At 47.4% G+C, this 18364-nt stretch overlaps 1 protein-coding gene across 3 annotated transcripts in view; it reads left to right on the top strand.

Annotated features, from left to right (window-relative positions):
* Tcp11l1 (t-complex 11 like 1) overlaps positions 1-15709 on the top strand; it is a 38888-nt gene extending 23179 nt beyond the window's left edge. For all 3 annotated transcript variants that reach the window (XM_052724605.1, XM_052724604.1, XM_052724606.1), the window contains 5 exons: positions 486-622; positions 2871-3067; positions 5470-5651; positions 8166-8338; positions 10989-15709. In XM_052724605.1, coding sequence (XP_052580565.1) covers positions 486-622; positions 2871-3067; positions 5470-5651; positions 8166-8338; positions 10989-11191 — 892 coding nt within the window. In that variant the 3' untranslated portion in view covers positions 11192-15709. The remainder of the gene's footprint in view (positions 1-485; positions 623-2870; positions 3068-5469; positions 5652-8165; positions 8339-10988) is intronic.
* Positions 15710-18364: the final 2655 nt, after the last annotated feature.

Below are 18364 nucleotides of genomic sequence, written 5' to 3'. Positions count from 1 at the left end.
CAGAGATGCCAGCCAGCCGCCAAGCAAGCAGGACGTGTAAAAAATGAGGTAACAAGCCATGAGCCATGTGGCAAAGGATAAGTAGAAATATGGGCTAATTTAAGTGTAAGAGTTAGTTAGTGGAGCTGGAGAGATGGCTCAGAGGTTAAGAGCACACTGGCTGCTCTTTCAGAGGTCCTGAGTTCAATTCCCAGCAACCACATGGTGACTCACAACCACCTATAATGAGATCTGGTGCCCTCTTCTGGTGTGCAGGCATACAGAACACTGTATACATAATGAAAAAAATAAATCTTTTAAAAAAAAGTAAAAAGAGTTAGCTAGTAACAAGCCTGAGCTATCGGCCAAGCATTTATAATTTATATTCAGCTTCTGAGTCACTCATGTGGGACCTGGTGGTCGGGACAGGAAACTTCCATTTACTTTTCCCTTAAGCTATGCTTATGTCACTATTGCCCGCTTCTAAATCTTTTCTCTTTTTTCAGGGCAATCTTTTCTGTGTTGGACCTAATGAAAGTAGACATGGCCAACTTTGCTATCACTAGCATTAGACCACACCTCATGCAGCAATCGGTTGATTATGAGAGGAAGAAATTTCAGGAGGTGTTAGAGAAGCAACCGAGTAAGTTGAATACTCCATTGCACCTTTCATTGTTGGCTTTTGTGTTCTATTTTAGCTTCTGTAGCTCGTTATTACCTAAAAGCCAACAACTGAGCCGGGTGCTGGCGTAACCTTTGATCACAGCACTCGGGAGGCAGAGGCAGGCAGATCTCTGAGTCTGAGGCCAGCCTTGTATACAGAGTGAGTTCCAGGACAGCCAGGACTACACACAGAAACTCTGTCTTGAAAAAACAAAAACAAAAACAGAAAAACAAACCAAAATCAGAAATACCCCAGAAAGCCACCGACTGTTTCTAATTCAGACTGGAGTAACTGGAAGAAGGAAAGTGTGGGATGCTGTCAAGTATCAAAACCAAGATAATAAGAAATAAATCAACTGACAAACGAGCTGTGTGGGTAGACCAGGAGAGTAAAAATGAAAAGAATGAAGATTACTAGATTAAATATTTTCCTCCAAGGAAAATACCCAGTTTCAGTTAAATTATATTTCGGGTCTTGAAATATAATTTATTAAAATTATATTTTATAAAATCATGACAAATCTCTTTTAATTCACTTTTCTCTGCTTATGGGAACAGCAGGGAACTTCACTAACTTCTTTCTTCCATGCAGAAATCTGTTTTCACAACCAGGAAATGCCAGTTTTTACTTTCTGTTGTTGTTTGTTTCTTTGTTTTTGAGACAGGGTCTCAAATATTATGTAGCCCTGGCTAGCCTGCACCACTGCCTTTCAAGTACCGGGATTAAAGGCATGCAGCACCACACCTGGCTTTAGTTTTGTTTTGGAGAGCGGGTCTTGCTCTGCAGTCCAGGTTGGCCCGGTGCTCTCTGTGAAATGCAGGCTGGCCTTCAACTATGGCAGTGTTCCGTCTTCGCCTCCCCAAGTGCTGGGAGGAAAAGGGCATTTTCACAAGCCTCGGATGACTGCAGGTAAACGGCTGACTGAAGAGTCTAGACAGGGTGTGTTTTTAGGGTGCTTTCAGGTGCAGTGTATGATGAATTTCATGTAGCACAGCTTTGCTGAGGAGGAGATGGAAATGGGCATCTCTGAATATATTGTGTTGCCTGAGCAGGTTATTAAATCCAGTGGCCCCCAAAGTTTAATTCAGGTGGATGCTTGGGGCCAGGGGTGGATAGAGGAGAGTAAAAGTACTGGAAGAAGATTGGCTGACACACCATTCAGTCTGTCTGGCGCCGTGGTGCCTGCCAGGAGGCACCCAGGGACACGGCCTCATAGACTAAAGAGCGGGATAGTGTCATGCTCAGAAGCTCAGGTGCAGTGAAGGCTTCATTGCTGAAGAGGAGCCTACCTAGATTCTCTGCTCATCAGAGTCCAGTACTTGTCCACCAGGTTTCCAAAGCCTGGACATCACAGAGAGAGGCTGTCTCTAGAAGCTAAGGCAGGGGGAGGCCACGTGGCTCAGTGGTCAGGACCAAATCGAGAACTTTGTGCATCTGGGAAGAGCTGACAGCTGCTGGAACCCCAGCTGCCTGTGTGGTTTGAAGGAGGCCTCCTGCAGGGCTGCAACTGTCCCAAGGGCCCTTTTTACTCAGAATGTTGTTAGAGGGTACCTGCCGTGTTACTCAGCCTAGGAAAGCAGCAGGAGCATAATGACCATTGAAAGCCACCGAGGGCCCCACTGGAAGTGCTCCCCAGTCAGTGAGTACACACCAGACACCTCAGGCTGGTGGAACCCTGACTGGTCGGTCGGCCCTCAGTAAACCTTCGCTACACAGGGAAGTCAAGCGAGTGTCTTGTCCTGTTTGTCTGGGGGCCAGAAGTTTTACCATCCCTCAGAACTGTAGTCAGGTGGGCTCCAGCCACATCGAATGCAGTGGTCAAGACTGGAGAAGAGAGGAAGAAGCCAGGGGCAAGGCCTGGCTAGTAAGCTGTCTGCCTGGGAAGCAGGTGTCCTGCATTTCTTTGTTTTTCAAGACAGAGTTTCTCTGTGTAACAGTCCTGGCTTTCCTGAAACTCACTTTGTAGACCAGGCTGGCCTCGAACTCACAGAGATCCACCTGCCTCTGCTGAGTGCTGGGATTAAAGGCGTGACCACCATCTTCTACTCAGATAGACTTGTCTGAGGTCATGAAGCTAGCGATGAGCAATACTGTGATCTGGATTGAGTTCTGTGGATTCCGAAGTTCATTCTCTGTCCGGGATGTCCCTGTAGGACCGCTCTTCCTTAAGGTAATTCCAAGTGTCCCTGCAAGTGTCAGGGTGATGAATGCAGCCCTGTTTCCACAGACTCCCTGGACTTTGTCACCCAGTGGCTGGAGGAGGCCTCAAATGACCTTTTGACTCAGAAGTACAAACACGCCCTGCCGGCTGGGGGAGGGGCTGCTGGCTCTGGGGATGCTGCAGTGCTGAGCCCTGCTTCTGTCCAGAATTATGCCTACCTGAAGCTTCTAAAATGGGACCACTTCCGGAGACCTTTCCCCGAGGTAGGTGCTGCTGGCACTTAACTATTCATACTTGGTCTCCTGCAGCTCAGCTTTTCTGAAAGAATCATGGTATTCTGATATAAATCACAGAGCAAAAGGTCTTCTTTTCATTTGAAGTTGTGATGACTTCTTTATGAATGTTTCAGTGTACAGAATACTGGGTTTCACTGTGACATTTTCATATATATTCCTGCACTTTGCTCATACTCGTCTATTATCATCCCTTCTTTCTCTTCTGCTTGTCCCCTTTCTCTCCACGTAATCCCCCTTCTGTGTGTATTTGTGTGTATGCTCTACATGAGAAAACATGCAGTATTGTCTTTCCCTTCCCCGTTATTCCCTCTTGTCCCCCCCCCTTTGAGGAAGGGTCCCTATGTACCCTTAGCTGTCCTGGAGCTAGCTCTGTAGACCAAACTAGCCTCGAACTCCCAGCCATCCGCCTGTCTCTGCCTCCTAGTGCTGAGATCAAAGATGTGCGCACCAGGCCCAGCTTTCTCTTTCCTTTTAAGCCCCTTCCTCCCTCAACAGTCTCCTTTTGGCTTTTATGTCATTCACACACACACACACACACACACACACACACACACACGCACTCACACCCCTCAATGTAGATTGTGCCTATGAGAGAAGAGTGTGCTTATTTCTGAGTCTCTTTCTCTCCCTTGAGATACACAGAGATGGTCTTACTGTGTAGCCCTGGGTGGCCTAGAATTCACTACATAGTCCAGGCTGGCTTTGAACTCACAATGATCTACCTGCTGATGCTTCCTGAATGCTGGGATTACAGGTGTGAGCCACATGCCAGTCTAATTTTATTCTTTATGGCTGAATGAAATGCCCCTGTGTGTATGAAACACATTTTCCTTGTCCCCTCCTCTGTTGATGGGCATCTAGGCCGAGTCTATATTTTGGTCATTATGAGTGATGCTACACCGATCATGGATATAATTCCTCCTTAGCTTGTACCATTCAGTGGTTTCTTATGGATGCCTAGGGGGCCAGCCTCGAGGCAGCTCAGGGCTTAAAGGGAAATCCGCAGCATCTGTGTGTCCTAGACTTTTATCTGAGGGGGTTAGGGAAAGATACTCACTCTCTTGATGGTTTCCTTCAGATCTTTTCTTTATTCTTCTTTTGCATTCTCTATTCTTTATTTTCCTGCTCTCATTCTTGATGTTTTTCTTCTAACCCATGTTCCCTGTATTTAACTCTATCTCTGTTATTTCCCTTACAGCTTATATACCCAGCAAAATCTTTCAGGCAATATATAAATTACAATGTGGTTACATTCTGTTTTTCAAGTGAATGAATACAAGTTAAAAAACAGCATGTTTTCCATATCCCTTGCATGATTAAACATTTTACATATTATAGGTGAAAAACAAATTATCCCAAGAACCCACATACATTCGTACCCAAGCAACTTGTTATAGATTAACTGTGTGGGCAAGCAAGGTGTTCTTCTCAGTCGGGTCTTTTACTGGTACGCTGTGTCTTGTGGTTACAAAGAAAGGGCTGATTACTTTATTACCTTATTGAAAGGTAATCTTATAAGGAATCTTAAAGGAATCACAAACCTACATTTTTATAGACTGGGTTCTTTAACATGAGAGGCAGTCCACCTTCAAGTGGCTTCGTGTGGTCATCAGTTCTGCTCTGTCTGTCATTTTTTATTGTTTTCTTTATCTCCTTACCTGAGGTGGTGGTTGTTACTGTTCGTTTGTTGTTCTGAGACAGGGTCTCACTGTGTATCCCAGGGTGGCCTTAGACTCCTAGCAATTCTCCTGACTCAGCCTTCTGAGTGTGTTTGTGGGTGGGTGGAGGGGTGGAGTTTGTAGGCTGAGCCACTGTACCCGGCCTGTCCAGTGCTTGAGTCTCCTTTGGGCTGTGTGTACCAAGGTGAATAATTGTAGCTCTGCTTCAAGGAATTCCTCCCCTCTGTCAGCATGGTGACTTCCTGGTTTGTGGGGGGAAAAGATGGGGTCTCAGGACTTGGATGCTTCCCTTTTAAATCTGGGACACAATGGGAAGGCGTTGTTGGCCACTCTAGCTCCATCTTCTTACCCTTCTCTTCCTACCGCTGTACCTTCTACGGAGATTGTGGCTCGCAGCCACTCCCCTGCTCACTGGGTTTTTTCATCTTTCAAGCAGCTGTACAAAAGGAACCCCCTTTTTGCATACCCTGAAAGAGTAAAGGAGACTTGCCTGAGGTTACACTGCTGTGAAAGAGTAGAGTCTGGATTTATCTCTAGGCCTGCCTCAGCTGATGCTTACAGCTCTACCAGCTCTGAAAGGAATCCGGGAAATCTGAAAGGGCGCCCCAGGGCAGGTGGAGGTGTGGCGCCACTGCCCTCTGCTGGCCAGCTTGAGTCTCTGCTCGGCAGTGACGTGTATCTTCATTGCAGACCGTTTTGATGGACCAGTCTCGTTTCCAAGAACTTCAGTTGCAGCTGGAGCAGCTGGTCATCCTGGGGTCTGTGCTGCTCGTCACACTCAGCACCGCCGCACCTGGGATTTCTGGGCACTCTGACTTTGCTGAGAAACTCAAGATGACGGTGAAGATTCTGCTAATGGACATGCGTCTGCCGTAAGTGGCTGGGGCTCTACAGTGGATGGAATTGTGGTGTACCGTGGGAGTTTGCCAGTGTAAGGCCTTTAGGAGCATTGAAAAGACTTTACCTCCCTGCAGTTTAGGCATGGCTGTCATGTCCAAGTCAAGGGAACTGTAAACTTAACAAGGCTCTAAGACGGTGGTTTTCAAATGTCTGCTCAGGGTCCACAATGAGCGATTCAGTTTCTACTGTGCCCAGTACACTAACGCATGTGGAACTGCAATAGACACCCCCCACACCCCCCGAGGTGGGACTTACCCTATGTTTAACCTCTTTTTTCTAACCTAGTCTTACTTACCAATCAACCAACAAAACACCCCACTGCCTTCCATTACCGAATTGCTTTCACGACCAACTAGCTGTGAAATCCACCAATGTAACCTGTGCCTTGGCCCCCAGGACAGCCAGTTGCTCCAGCTGTGGCTCTTGGGTGAGAAAGATCACAGAAGAAACAAACTTCGCCCCTCCAGGGAGCACCCATAACATTAACTCCCTGCCCTTTGCACATACCTCATAGACATCTTGGGCCTGCCACCAGTGTGTCATTTCATCATGTATCAAATCTCACATTGTGAAGTCTCCAGCAGCTGCTGCCTCCATACGGCCAGTACATGGCTCCCATGATTCATGGCACATAGGGTGGGTCTGAATAGTTTTAGTAAGGCCTGTGTCTGACAAGGCCCCATGCACCCCCACCCTGACCTTCTCATCTGTCTAAGTCAGGGTTTCTACTGTGGGAAGAGACACCATGACTGTGGCAATTCTTATAAAGGAAAGCATTTAGTTGGGGCTGCCTTACAGTTCCGAGGTTTAGTCCATTGTCATCATGGGGTTGGGGGAAGCATGGTAGCATGCAGGCAGACGTGGTGCTGTAGAAGGAGCCAAGAGTTCTACATCTGGATCCATAGGCAGCAGGAAGAGCGGGAGCCACTGGGCCTGGCTTGAGCATTTGAGACCTCAAAGCCCACCACCAGTGACACAATTCCTCCAACAAGGCCACACCCACTCCAACAAGGCCCCACCTCCTAATGCCACTCCTTAAGCATTCAAATAAGAGTCTATGGAGGCCATTCTTTGTTGTTTGTTTTTGTTTTTTGAGACAGGGTTTCTCTGGGTAGCCCTGGCTGTCTTGGAACTCTGTAGACCAGGCTGGCCTCAGACTCACTGAGATCAGCCTGCCTCTGCCTCCTGAGTGCTGGGATTAAAGGTGTGCACCACCACCACCACCACCACCACCACCACTGCTTGGCTGACCATGACATCATCCTTACAAAAGGATTGTACTGCGGAGTTTGTACAGTCGGTGGGTGTGGCCAGTGCCATCTGGGCCATATTCGCACACTGTGACAAGTGGTTGACTCAGCCAAAGATGCTGCTGATCTGAGGCCTATGCTGATGCTATTACCCAGGTTCAGCCTTTGGCCGTCCCCTCCGTTTCCTGCCAGTGCAGACTTCCTGGGAGCCCTGGCTGCTCGGCTGTACGGAGCAGCACCAGCAGTGAGTCCTGGGCCTTGCGCCCTTACTTCCCAGAAGTGCTATAGTACAGAGGCTCTAGACCCAGAAGACCACTGCTTTGCAGTCACACGGAGTGAACAGCCACTAAGCAGCAGCTGTGAGTGAAACAGCTGAAAAGAAGGCATTCTCATGGGGCCCTCCCAGCAGGAGGCTGTCTCACGGCTCTTCCCAAGGGATCAAGAATATTCCTTTTCTCTTTTGGATTGTCTTCTTCTAAAAATATCTAATGTAAGCTGGTCATGGTGGCGAATACTTGTGATCCCAGCACCTGAAAGGTAAAACAGGAGGACCAGGAATTCATGGCTAGCCTTGGCTACCTGAGATCCTGTCTCAAAAACCAAACCAAACCAGAGCAGCTGCAGAGGGTGGGGATATACTCAGTAGGCAAAGTGCTTACCATGAATTGAGGTCTGGGGCTTGATCTCCAGCATGGTAAAAAGAAACGAAGAAACAAAGGAGTACTCAATGAAAAGGGTTTTATCTCCCCCACTCTTGTCTCATAGCTACCAAATTTCTGGTTTCTATGTGTTCCTCTGGAGGTGTTTGAAGATAGAAGTTAGTCCCAAGGTTACTCTGGCATGAGCGAGACATTGTGCCCTGAGGCCTGGGGATGTAGCTCTGTTGATGAGTGCACACCTACCATGTATGTGTGTAACATGCACGGAGCCCTCATCCTCAGGTTTTATAGATCGGGTGTGGTAGCACACAGCTCTAATCCCAGCACTTGGGAAGTAGAGGCAGGCGCATCCAAAGTTCAAGGTTATCCTCAGCTGCATAATGAGTTGTAGACCAGCCTGAGCTACATGAGACCCTGTCAACAAACAAAAAAATCATCTTGGTATGATGCACAGCCTAGGAGGTGAGGGAGCAGGGAAGAAAGCCACAAGTCCCCACAAAACTCAGTGCGGGACAGGGCATGTGACTTTGTATTCCTGAGGCCTTTGTTCCGGCTCCCTTTCCCTTCTCTGTTCTAGTTCCTTCCGTCTGGAGGATGCTCTGACTTCCATTGGGGAGAAGGTGTGCCTGGAGGTGAGCAGCTGCCTCTCCCTGTGTGGATCATCCCCATTCTCCATCAACAAGGAGACTGTCCTCAAGGGCCAGGTTCAGGCCCTGGCCAGTCCTGACGACCCCATTCGCAGGATTGTGGGTATGTTTGGGGAACAGTCTCTCAGAGGGTGTCTTAGTTACTTTCTGTTGCTGTAATGAAACACCATGACCAAAAGCAACTTGGAGAGGAGGGGATCTAGTTCATCTTAGAATTATCAGGTCACACTCCATCACGGAGGGAAGTCAGGACAGGAACTCGAGGCAGGGACTGAAGTAAACGCCATGGAGGAATGTTGTGTATTGGCTTGCTCAGCCTGCTTTCTTATATAGCTCAAGAAGGCCTCTCAGCGTGGCCCCACTCACAGTTTGCTGGGGTATCCCACATCAGTCGTTAATCACTAAAATGGCCGGCCAGGTGTGGTGGTGCGCCGTTAATCCTAGCACTTGGGAAGCAGAGGCAGGTGATCTCTGAGTTTGAGACTAGCTTGGTACGGAGACCCAGGACAGCCAGGACTGCACAGGGAAACCCTGTCTTGAGGAGAGAGCGAGAGAGCGAGAGAGCGAGAGAGACAGAGCGAGCGAGCGAGAGAGAGAGAGAGAGAGAGAGAGAGAGAGAGAGAGAGAGAGAGAGAGAAGCAAACGCCCCCAGTCCTGCCTGCAGGCATTCTGATAGAGGTATTTTCCCAACTGAGGCTCCTCTTCCAAGAAGACCTTAGCTTGTGTTGACAGGAAAAAAAAAAAGGTAACCAGGAGAGAGGGGCTAGAGGACAAGCCCTCAGAAGAAAACTGAAAGGGCTGGGCATATGGTATAGGCCTTTAACTCAGCACTCAGGAGATAGAGGCAAGAGGAGCTTTGTGAGTTCAAGGCCAGCCTGGTCTACATAGTAAGCCAGAGCCCCATAGTGAGACCGTGTCTCAGAACAACCAATGACAGCTACAGCAACAGTCTGAGAGGGTTGATGGCCCATGAGTAGTTCTGAGTAGTTCGTCACCAGTGTGAGAGGCTGACCAAGAGGACAGGCAAGGACAGAAGCCACAATTATCTCAAAGGTTCTGACTTCAGTGTCACAGGCCTCGACTCAGATCCTTGTTACAAAATGAATAGTGTGGATTTTTAAAAAGCTAAGACAGTTCTTTTCGAGCCTGCTTTATCCCAGCCCTGCATTAGCCACAGTTTAACCTGTGGCTCATTGAGGAGGAGGCTTCTGCAAATCATAGAGATCTGTACTCAACCAGGGAAGGCCTTTGAACAGCCTGAAGCCTCCATGCTGCTCAGGTCTCACCATGTCACGTGCTTCCTGATGGTAGTGCCAGTTACAGACACAGTCCTGGCAGGAGTGACACAAGACCTCTGCCGCAGACTCTCTTTGGGGCCACCAACCAGCTCCCAAACAAAGACACAGAGACTTACTGTCAGTTATGAGTTCTCAGCCTTGTCTTATGCTTGTCCCATTAGCTCTTATAACTTAATTTAACCTGTGTTTCTCCTCATCTACCTTTTTACTCAGGGCTTTTTACTTTTCTTTCCTTCTGTATGTCCTACTCCATGTCTGTCTGTCCGGTGGCTGCCTGACTGGCTGGTCCACGGTGTCTCCCTCTCATTCTCCCTCATTCTCTCTCTATTCCCTCGAGCCTAGATTCCTCCTACTTATTCTCTCTGCCTGCCAGCCACACCTATCCCTCTACTGCCTAGCTACTGGCCATTCAGCTTTTGATTAGACCAGTCAGGTGCCTTAGGCAGGCAAAGGAACGTATCTTTATATTATTAAACAAATGCAGCATACACAAATGTAACACATCTTTGCCTAGTTAAAGTAATATTCCACAACAGACCTCCACTTCCGGATGGGCTTCCAGCACTGGGAACTTCAGGAGAACCAGATCCAGATCCCTTTAGGAATGGAGAGGGGTAGGACCCAGCTGTCAGTGTGCTTTTTGTTTGTGGGTCCAAAGGTACCAGTTTGTACTTGAGAGTGTACCCCAGTTCAGAAGGCAGGGCAGGCAGTTTGAAAAATTCATTCATGTCTCTAGAATGGCTAAACAGTATCAACGAGATGACTGCTCTGGTCTTCCACTGTGAGCATCAAAGAAGGAAGCCTATGCTGAGCCATGAAAGACAGAGCATGAGGTGGTGGGACAGGACTCGTCCTTCTCTTTCCTTCTGACCTTTTCAGTTATGGAAATTGAACTCAGGGCCATGCACTCCACCATGGAGGTGCACATTCAACCCTCTTTCCTTTTTCCGAACCATTTTTTTCTGAGATTCTGTTTGTTTATTGAGACAAGGTCTCTGTAGGTCTGGCTGGCCTTTAACTCACAGAGATCCATCTACCTCTGCTGGTATTAAAGGCATGTGCTGCCATGCCCAGCCTAGATTTATTTGTGTGTGTGTGTGTGTGTGTGTGTGTGTTCAGAGGCCAGTGCTCTTAGGGCAAGCCATCTCTCCAGCCCCAGATTCGAACTTGTTCCTGCCTTACTTTCCTTTCTTTGTGCGTGTGTGCCCTGTGGCCATGGCCAGTGTTAGCCTCAGGGGCCTGCTCCTCTGAGAGCAGAGCAGGCCAATGCTGCAGACTCCCTGTGTGCATATATGTGTTCTTCCCCGCTGAACTGCAAAGTTCTGCACATCTGATCTGGGGTGACTAGGAAAGGCCTCCTCCAGAAAGTGATGACTAAAGTAACTGGCACCGAATCGGACGTGTACAGTGTCACCCTGAAGGAGACACCCCTGATCACTCTTCTTTCCACCACAGAGTCCCGAGTTTTTACCTTCTTGGAGACATACCTTGCCTCTGGTCATCAGAAGCTGTTGTCTACAGTGCCAGGGGGATTGGGTCCCATTCAGAAAGAGCTGGAAGAAGTTGCAGTGAAATTTGTGCGCCTGGTCAACTATAACAAGATGGTGTTCTGCCCTTACTATGACGTAATCCTCAGTAAGCTGCTCCTCCGCTCCTGAGGGCACAGCTGCACGGCACCGGCTCCTCTCCTTGGATCCCCGCTCTCGCAGTGCCGTTGCTGTGGAGAATGGCATGTGGTACACTCCTGTTTAATAGCGCTGGTTCCTGTGTCGCTGTTGGAAAGACTCGCTGAAGAATGCACTGAGTTCTGTTTTGAGGACTGTATTTACGAGGGCAAGTTTACAAACTCAAGAAGCTCTCGTTCTCTTGAGTTTACAGGTAGCACTTAGCTTCCATCAGTTGGCTGCCACTGTCTCGGCTCCTGCTGCCTCGGTTGGAGGAGCCGGTCCTCCCAAGGAGCCTGGGGCCTGTCTCTCCTGTGGCTCGTTCTTTCTCAGACACTCCATGCTGACAGTCATAAGCCATGGCTTGTTCCATTGCTTCCCAGCCTTCCTCCCACTACTCTTCCTGGGAGGGGTTTTGTTTTTCTTTTTTCAAGACCAAGTTTCTCCATGTAGCTCTGATTTTCCTGGAACTAGCTCTGTAGTCCTGACTTGCCTAAACTCACAGATATCCCCCTGCCTCTGCCTCCTGAGTGCTGGGATTAAAGGCACGTGCCTCTAATGCCTGGCCCCTGTGGATGTTTTGTGACGAGGCCATCTATAGCCTTACAGTGTCTACCCCACTCATCTCCACCTCTATCCATTTATTGCTACTTGGGTCCAGCCGAGCCAGCGTTCAGAGCCCTTTTGTTCTACAGCAGAGTTACTTGATAATTTACTTTGTCTTATTTTTTATTATCATGATTATTTTTGAAACAGCGTCTCTCTCTCTATATATATATATACACCTCTGGCTGGCCCGGAACTTGTTTTGTAGGACAAGTGGACTCAGACTTGCATCAACCCTCCTGCCTCTGCTTCACACGTGCTGGGATTACAGGCTTCTGCCGCCATACCCACGGGATAGAACTTGATTTGTAAAAGCTTATTTGTTGGCTTGGGATGTAGTACACTGGTTACTGGTTGCCTAGCATGGACAAGGCTCTGGTATGATCTCTTGCATTTAAACAATGAAAAATGTACACACACACACACACACACACAGCAGGCATTGAGAAGCCATAAGCCCTTGTAACTTCAGCTACCTGAAAGGTAGGAGGATTGTGCCCAGGAACTCAGGAGCAGCCTGGGTAATAAAGACTCCACCTTAAAAGAACAAGGACAGAAATATTGTTCTTTCTACAGAAGTGTTCCGGAGCCAGGATGGCAGCAGCTGAGGCTTATGGAGCCAGGCATGGTGACATGTGCCTGTAATCTTAGCTCTAGGGAGGCTGAGGCAACAGAATTGTAAATTGAACTTGCTAAGCTGGACTACATAGTGAGAGCCTCCTTCAAAAGCAAGACAACATGCTGGGCAGTGGTGGCACACACCTTTAATCCCAGCACTCAGGAGGCAAAGGCAGGTGGATCTCTGTGAGTTCAAGGCCAGCCTGGTCTACAGAATGAGTTCCAGGACAGCCAGAGCTACACAGAAAAACACTGTCTCGAAAAACAGAAAAATGACCACACTTATGTATGAAGTCTAAAGAAAGTCTAAATCCTTTTACTTTTAATCCTTAATAGATAGATGTATATAGTTTAGTATAACAGGAAAGAAGAGAATAATCCACTGTGATGAATACACAAATGTGCTGATGAAATTCTAATTCAGAAATTAGATTTAAGTATTTCAGATAAAATAGCCCACCCTCACTAATCTAGATAAGGAAGAAAACTCCCCAGTATTTGAGCAGAATTCTTAAGGAATTTGAGTGACCAGAATTCCCGACACACCATATGACCATGAGAGTGCTTTGGATGTGGTACAGATGATCTGTTAAAAAAAAAATAAATAAAAGAAAGAAAGAAAAAAAAAAAGTAAGCCAGGCAGTGGTGATGCACTCATTTAATCCCAGCACTTGGGAGGCAGAGGTAGGCGGATCTCTGTGAGTTTGAGGCCAGCCTGGTCTAAGGAGCCAGCTGGTCTACAGAGCGAGTTCCAGGACAGGCTCCAAGTTACACAGAGGGACTCTGTCTGGGGCGGGGGTGGGAGGTGGGGGTAGTACATGCACTACTGTGTGTATTTTAGACTGGAACATCTCCAGTCAGCTTCCCTGGGCATCAGACAAAAGGAACATTCACTCTGAAAACTATGCAGTGATGACAGGATGCAGGTCAGAGGGCATAGTAAACCTAGCCTGGGGGAGTACACCTGAAATCCCAACGCTTCAGAGGCTGAGGCAGAAGGCTAGCCTGGGGTATATAGCAAGACCCCACCTGAAAAAGAAAAAGAATGGCTGTATTGAGGATGATTTCTCCAAATACATGCTGCAAACTACTCTAATGCTGATTTTTGTTTCCAAGTAAAATAATGTGCTGAATGTGCCTCCAGAGGCAGGAGAAGGTGGATCTCCATGAGTTCAAGGCCAGGCTGGTCTACATAGTGACTTTCCAGGCTATCGAGGGATGCATAGTGAGACCTGTCTCAAAAATAAATAATGAAAGTATGCTATATTACGTGCTCAGATTATTATTTCCGTGTAGCCCTGGCTGCCCTAGAACTCCCTATGTAGACCAGGCTAGCCTGGAACTCAGAAATTGCCACCACACCTGACTAGTAAGTCATTAAAGTCTAGCCGGATGTGTCTGCTAACACCTGAAATACCAGCACCTAGGAGGTGGAGGCAAGAGGGTTAGGAGTTCAAGGCCAGTGTTGGCTATTAGCACGTCTGAAGCCAGTTTGTGCTAAATGAGACTGTTTCTCAAAATACAAAAGAAAACAGTGTTACCATTTAGGCTTCAGGACAGATTGTCTGGAAGAGGAACTAGAGCCCTGGAGGTGTAGATCAGTGGTAAAGAGCTAGACTAGCATGTTCAAGATGGCAGATTTGATCCTTGGTACCAAACCCCAAATCGTTCAGTAGTAACAGAGACTTCTGGACAAGAGCATAGACATGACTTGGAAGCTACTGAAAATGGCTCTGGTAATTGTTCCTGTGTGACGCGGGGCGGAGGCCCCGTTTCGGTCTGAGCAGGTGTTTGCTCTGAGCCTTCTGCTCAAGGCTGTGTGGTAGTCGTGTTTGTAGGAGAGTTAAATAGACTTTAGGGTCTGCGGTGGGGTAGGCATGCCAGGTGGAAGGATCAGAGGCAGCACTGTTAGAACAGGTCTTGCTTTGGGTGTTTGAGGTGGGTACTGGTGTTCTGCCTGTATGTAATTCTGTGCACCAGGTATGTGGTGCCTGAAATACCAGAAGAGAGCATCAGATCTGGAACTGGAGTCAGTTGTTAGCTGCTTTGTTAGTGCTGGGAATCGAACCCAGGTCCACTGGAAGAACAGCCAGTACTCAGTAAACACTGAGCCATCTCTCTAGTCTAGTCCCAGGATTTATACAAAGGACTTGGATCTGCTTGTAGGAACTCAGGCAGAAATGATAAGATCATTATTAAAGGACTTCTAATCTATAGAGATATGGCAAATTGGAAAAAAAAAGCGGGACTGAATGTAATTGCCTGTCATCTCAGCATTTGGGTAGCTGAGACATGAGGATTGAAAGTTTGATATTAGGCTGGGCGGTGGTGGTGTGACACCTTTAATCCCAGCACTTGGGAGGCAGAGCCAGGCGGATCTCTGTGAGTTCAAGGCCAGCCTGGTCTACAGAGTGAGATCCAGGACTGGCATCAAAACTACACAGAGAAACCCTGTCTCGAAAAACAAAAAGAAAAAAAGAAAGTTTGATACTAGGAGAGAGAGAGAGAGAGAGAGAGAGAGAGAGAGAGAGAGAGAGAGAGAGAGAGAGAAGAGAGAATGAGAATCAAATGTACCCTCATGTCTCAGGCTCCAGAACCCCTGGTCACTCTAACAGGGCAGCCTGGCTGCATTTTAGATGAGAGCACTTTAAAAGAACAGCTCATCTCTTAGGGTGTGTTCAATGAGGCCAGGGGAAGGTTTGAGGAGAGCTCACTGGTGTCTGTGCTGTTGAGGCTGAGACGCCCGCCCCTTACCTGGATGCAGCACTGTTGGCCTGCTTCATCCTGTTTGGAACTTTTACTCCCTCCCAGGATGAGGAACAGAGCCTCCCTTCCCTCTGATGCAGAAGATGCAGTCACCACTTCACAGAGCTGTTGTGTGGTGTTTTGTGTTCTGACAAATAAAACTTGTCGGGGATCAGAAGATGGAGCTGGCCACTAGTTAACCGTAGAGGCCAGGTGGTGGTGGCTCCTGCCTTTAATCCCAGGGGAGGCAGAGGAAGTGATGAGGTGGGTCCCTTTTGGTCTGAGGATCCGGAGAGGTAAGAAGTCACTAGTGGCCGCTCCTCGGCTTCTCTGATCTTTCAGGCTAACACCCCGATATTTGACTCCTGGTTTTTATTGATAAGACTAATTAGGTTCACGCTTCACATAGCGTTCTTCTAAATCCCTAAAATGCTGCTAAGAGTTAACACTTTCCCCCGTCCTGGTTCCTAAACTGGTGGGGTTGAGACTGGGCAACTTGAAATTTTGATGCATAAATAAAGACCTTTACGGACTCCCAGCTCAGCACTCGTGTGTTTTCTGCTGCTGGAGTTTTGTTGGGAACAAAAGAGATGTGGTTCATTGCCATGGTATTCACGGAATCATGTATTGCTTTGTGAAAGTAATTTACCTAATTTTCTTTCTGAGCACCTCATAGGATTAACAGTGAGAGCCAGAAGAAATCACTTAGGTCATTTACTCAAACATTATTCAACATTTACTGTGGGTTGTATTAGGTGTAGAATGCTCCTCTAGCATGAAGCCCTGGGCCCCCGGCCACACACACATGCATGCACGCATGCACGCACGCACTTCCCCAGCAGATGGTCATTTACTCAATCATTCACCAGTTATTTGCAGGTTCGATGACATAGCTCAGTGGTAGAATGCTTCTCGAGCAGCATAAGGCCCTCATCCTTAAAAGCTTCGTGATAGTTGGATTTCACTTAATTCCTTAACAGATTTATGGAGACGTGTCTTTTTGTGAGACTGCTGTTTAGTTGGTGCTTCAACCACAGCTGGGCAGAAGCGGGCACAATCAGCACCACCCAGCCTTTTAGAGCTGATAGTCATGAATAGCAAGAGCAGTAGCTGCAGACTCCTTGGCTCTCACTTGGGTGGAAAGGTGAGTGGATTCTCAGTCAGGTGTTTTGGGTTCATTTTTTACTAAATTTGAAGCAGCAGATGGGATTCTCTAGCTATGCAACTGTAAATGGAGGCTTTTCTCTGTCCTGCCCCATGCCACTGCCATTTCCAAATAATCACTCAGAGGCTTATATTAATTATAAATGTTAGGCCAATGGCTCAGGCTTATTACTAGTTAACTCTTACATTTAAATTAATTCATATTTCTTTTCTATACTTTGCCATGTGGTTCCTGGCTTGTTACCTCATTTTCTACACATCTTGCTTCCTTGGCGACTGACTGGCACCTGCCCCGACTCCACCTTTCATCACCAGTTTGATTGTATGCCTAACCTTATTCTGCCTGACTATCGGCCAAAACAGCTTTATTTACCAACCAATGAGAGCAACACATATTCACAGCATAAAGAAAGACCACCACACAGCACACAACCCAATATAAATACATTTCAGGTAAGAACCATACTGATACATGTGTTACTGATTAGCTGTGTTAAGTGAGCGAGGTGTGTAATGGAGCACACTTTCAATCCCAGGTGTAATGGAGAGGTGGAGGCAGAGGGATCTCTTCGAGTCAAGTCCAGACTGATCTACAAAGAGAGTTCCTGTTCAGCCAGGGCCACATAGTGAGAAAAAAAAAATCAGGAATCTGTTCTCGGTTATATACTAACTTGTCAAATGCCCTATTTCCACCTTGAGAATGAAGCAACAACCATGGTCATTTGCTCTCTTCCTCCCTGACGATCTGTAACAGGATGGTGGACAGTGCTGATTCAGATCTGGTTTAGGTGAAGCGTTACTCTAACTATTCTTTAATCAATAAAAATTCAGGAGTTAGATATCGGGAGAACCTGAAGAATAAGAGAAGCAGAGAAGCCACCAGTCCTCTCCTACCTTCCTCCAAAAGGGGTGGAGATCTCTCTCCGCCCTGCCTTACTACTTCCTGTCCTAGCTTTCCTCGGTCCTCCAAAACCTCTGTGGTTAATTTTGATCAGCTAGTGGCTAGCTCTGCCCTCCCCTGCCCTCCGACTCCAAGCATGTCAGAAAATGATCAAAATATCACACAACATTTGGGTCTTTTTCATGTGGTTGTCTTCTCCTTTAGGCCTCAGTATCTCCATCTATAAAATGGGAATGCTGCTGATACTGTTGCTGTGGGGCCTGAGTTGGATAATAGGTATTAGAGTGCTTTGTGCATGAGAAGGGCCTATAAATGTCTTCATTGTCAGCAAAGTAGCCTCTTCCTTTAGGTATACTTCTGCTTAGTACCAAGATTCAATGGGATCCAGACTTTCTTTAGTTGTGCACATTTTATTTACAGGCCTCTAGGGCAGGCTTCCTTCCTGAGCCTGCATTAGGACTGGCATTTACTTCCACCATCTCTGGTAGTGAACGCCAGGCTTTCTTCACCTCCAGACAACCGTCTCTACCTGTGTGATTCTGCCCATCCCCACTCTTATGTGAATGAGTGATGCGGGAGGGAACAGATGGGCGGGTGATGCTGACTGATGCTGGCTCTGAGCCTCACGTTCAAAGGCACTTGTCTCACAGCCCACCTACACTAGTGTTGGCGGCTGCTCACCAGGCTTCGCATTACGAGCTTTCTTGGTCAGTTTTCACAGCAATGTCATGGTCAGGGTGAGGGGATAATCTTGAAACTTAATAGCCTCTAAGCTGTATTTATTATCTATTAAATTTACTTCTTAGGGCTAGAGTTGGCTCAGCAGTTAAGAGCACTTGTTCTTTGCAAAAGACCCCGGTTTGGTTCCCAGCACCCACACGGCAGCTCACACCATCCATAATTCCTGTTCTGGGAGACCTGACCTCTGCGGCTCCAAGCATGCACATGCACACATGCAGGCAAAGCATTCATACACAAAAGTAAGTGTAGAAATTGTTCTCACTAGTACCTTCAGAAATAGATGGTTCTAGAAATAAATCTCAGGAACTTTAATAATGCCCTCATGTAGGTTTTCTGTTACACTTGTCTTTAATGTATGGCCCTCTGACCTCAAGAAGCAGAGCGAATCTGTA

This window comes from Peromyscus californicus, unplaced genomic scaffold (assembly GCF_007827085.1).
Source record: "Peromyscus californicus insignis strain IS unplaced genomic scaffold, ASM782708v3 Scaffold_7__1_contigs__length_154581171, whole genome shotgun sequence".
Lineage (NCBI taxonomy): Eukaryota > Metazoa > Chordata > Mammalia > Rodentia > Cricetidae > Peromyscus > Peromyscus californicus.
This window is presented reverse-complemented; position numbering and strand designations above follow the sequence as displayed.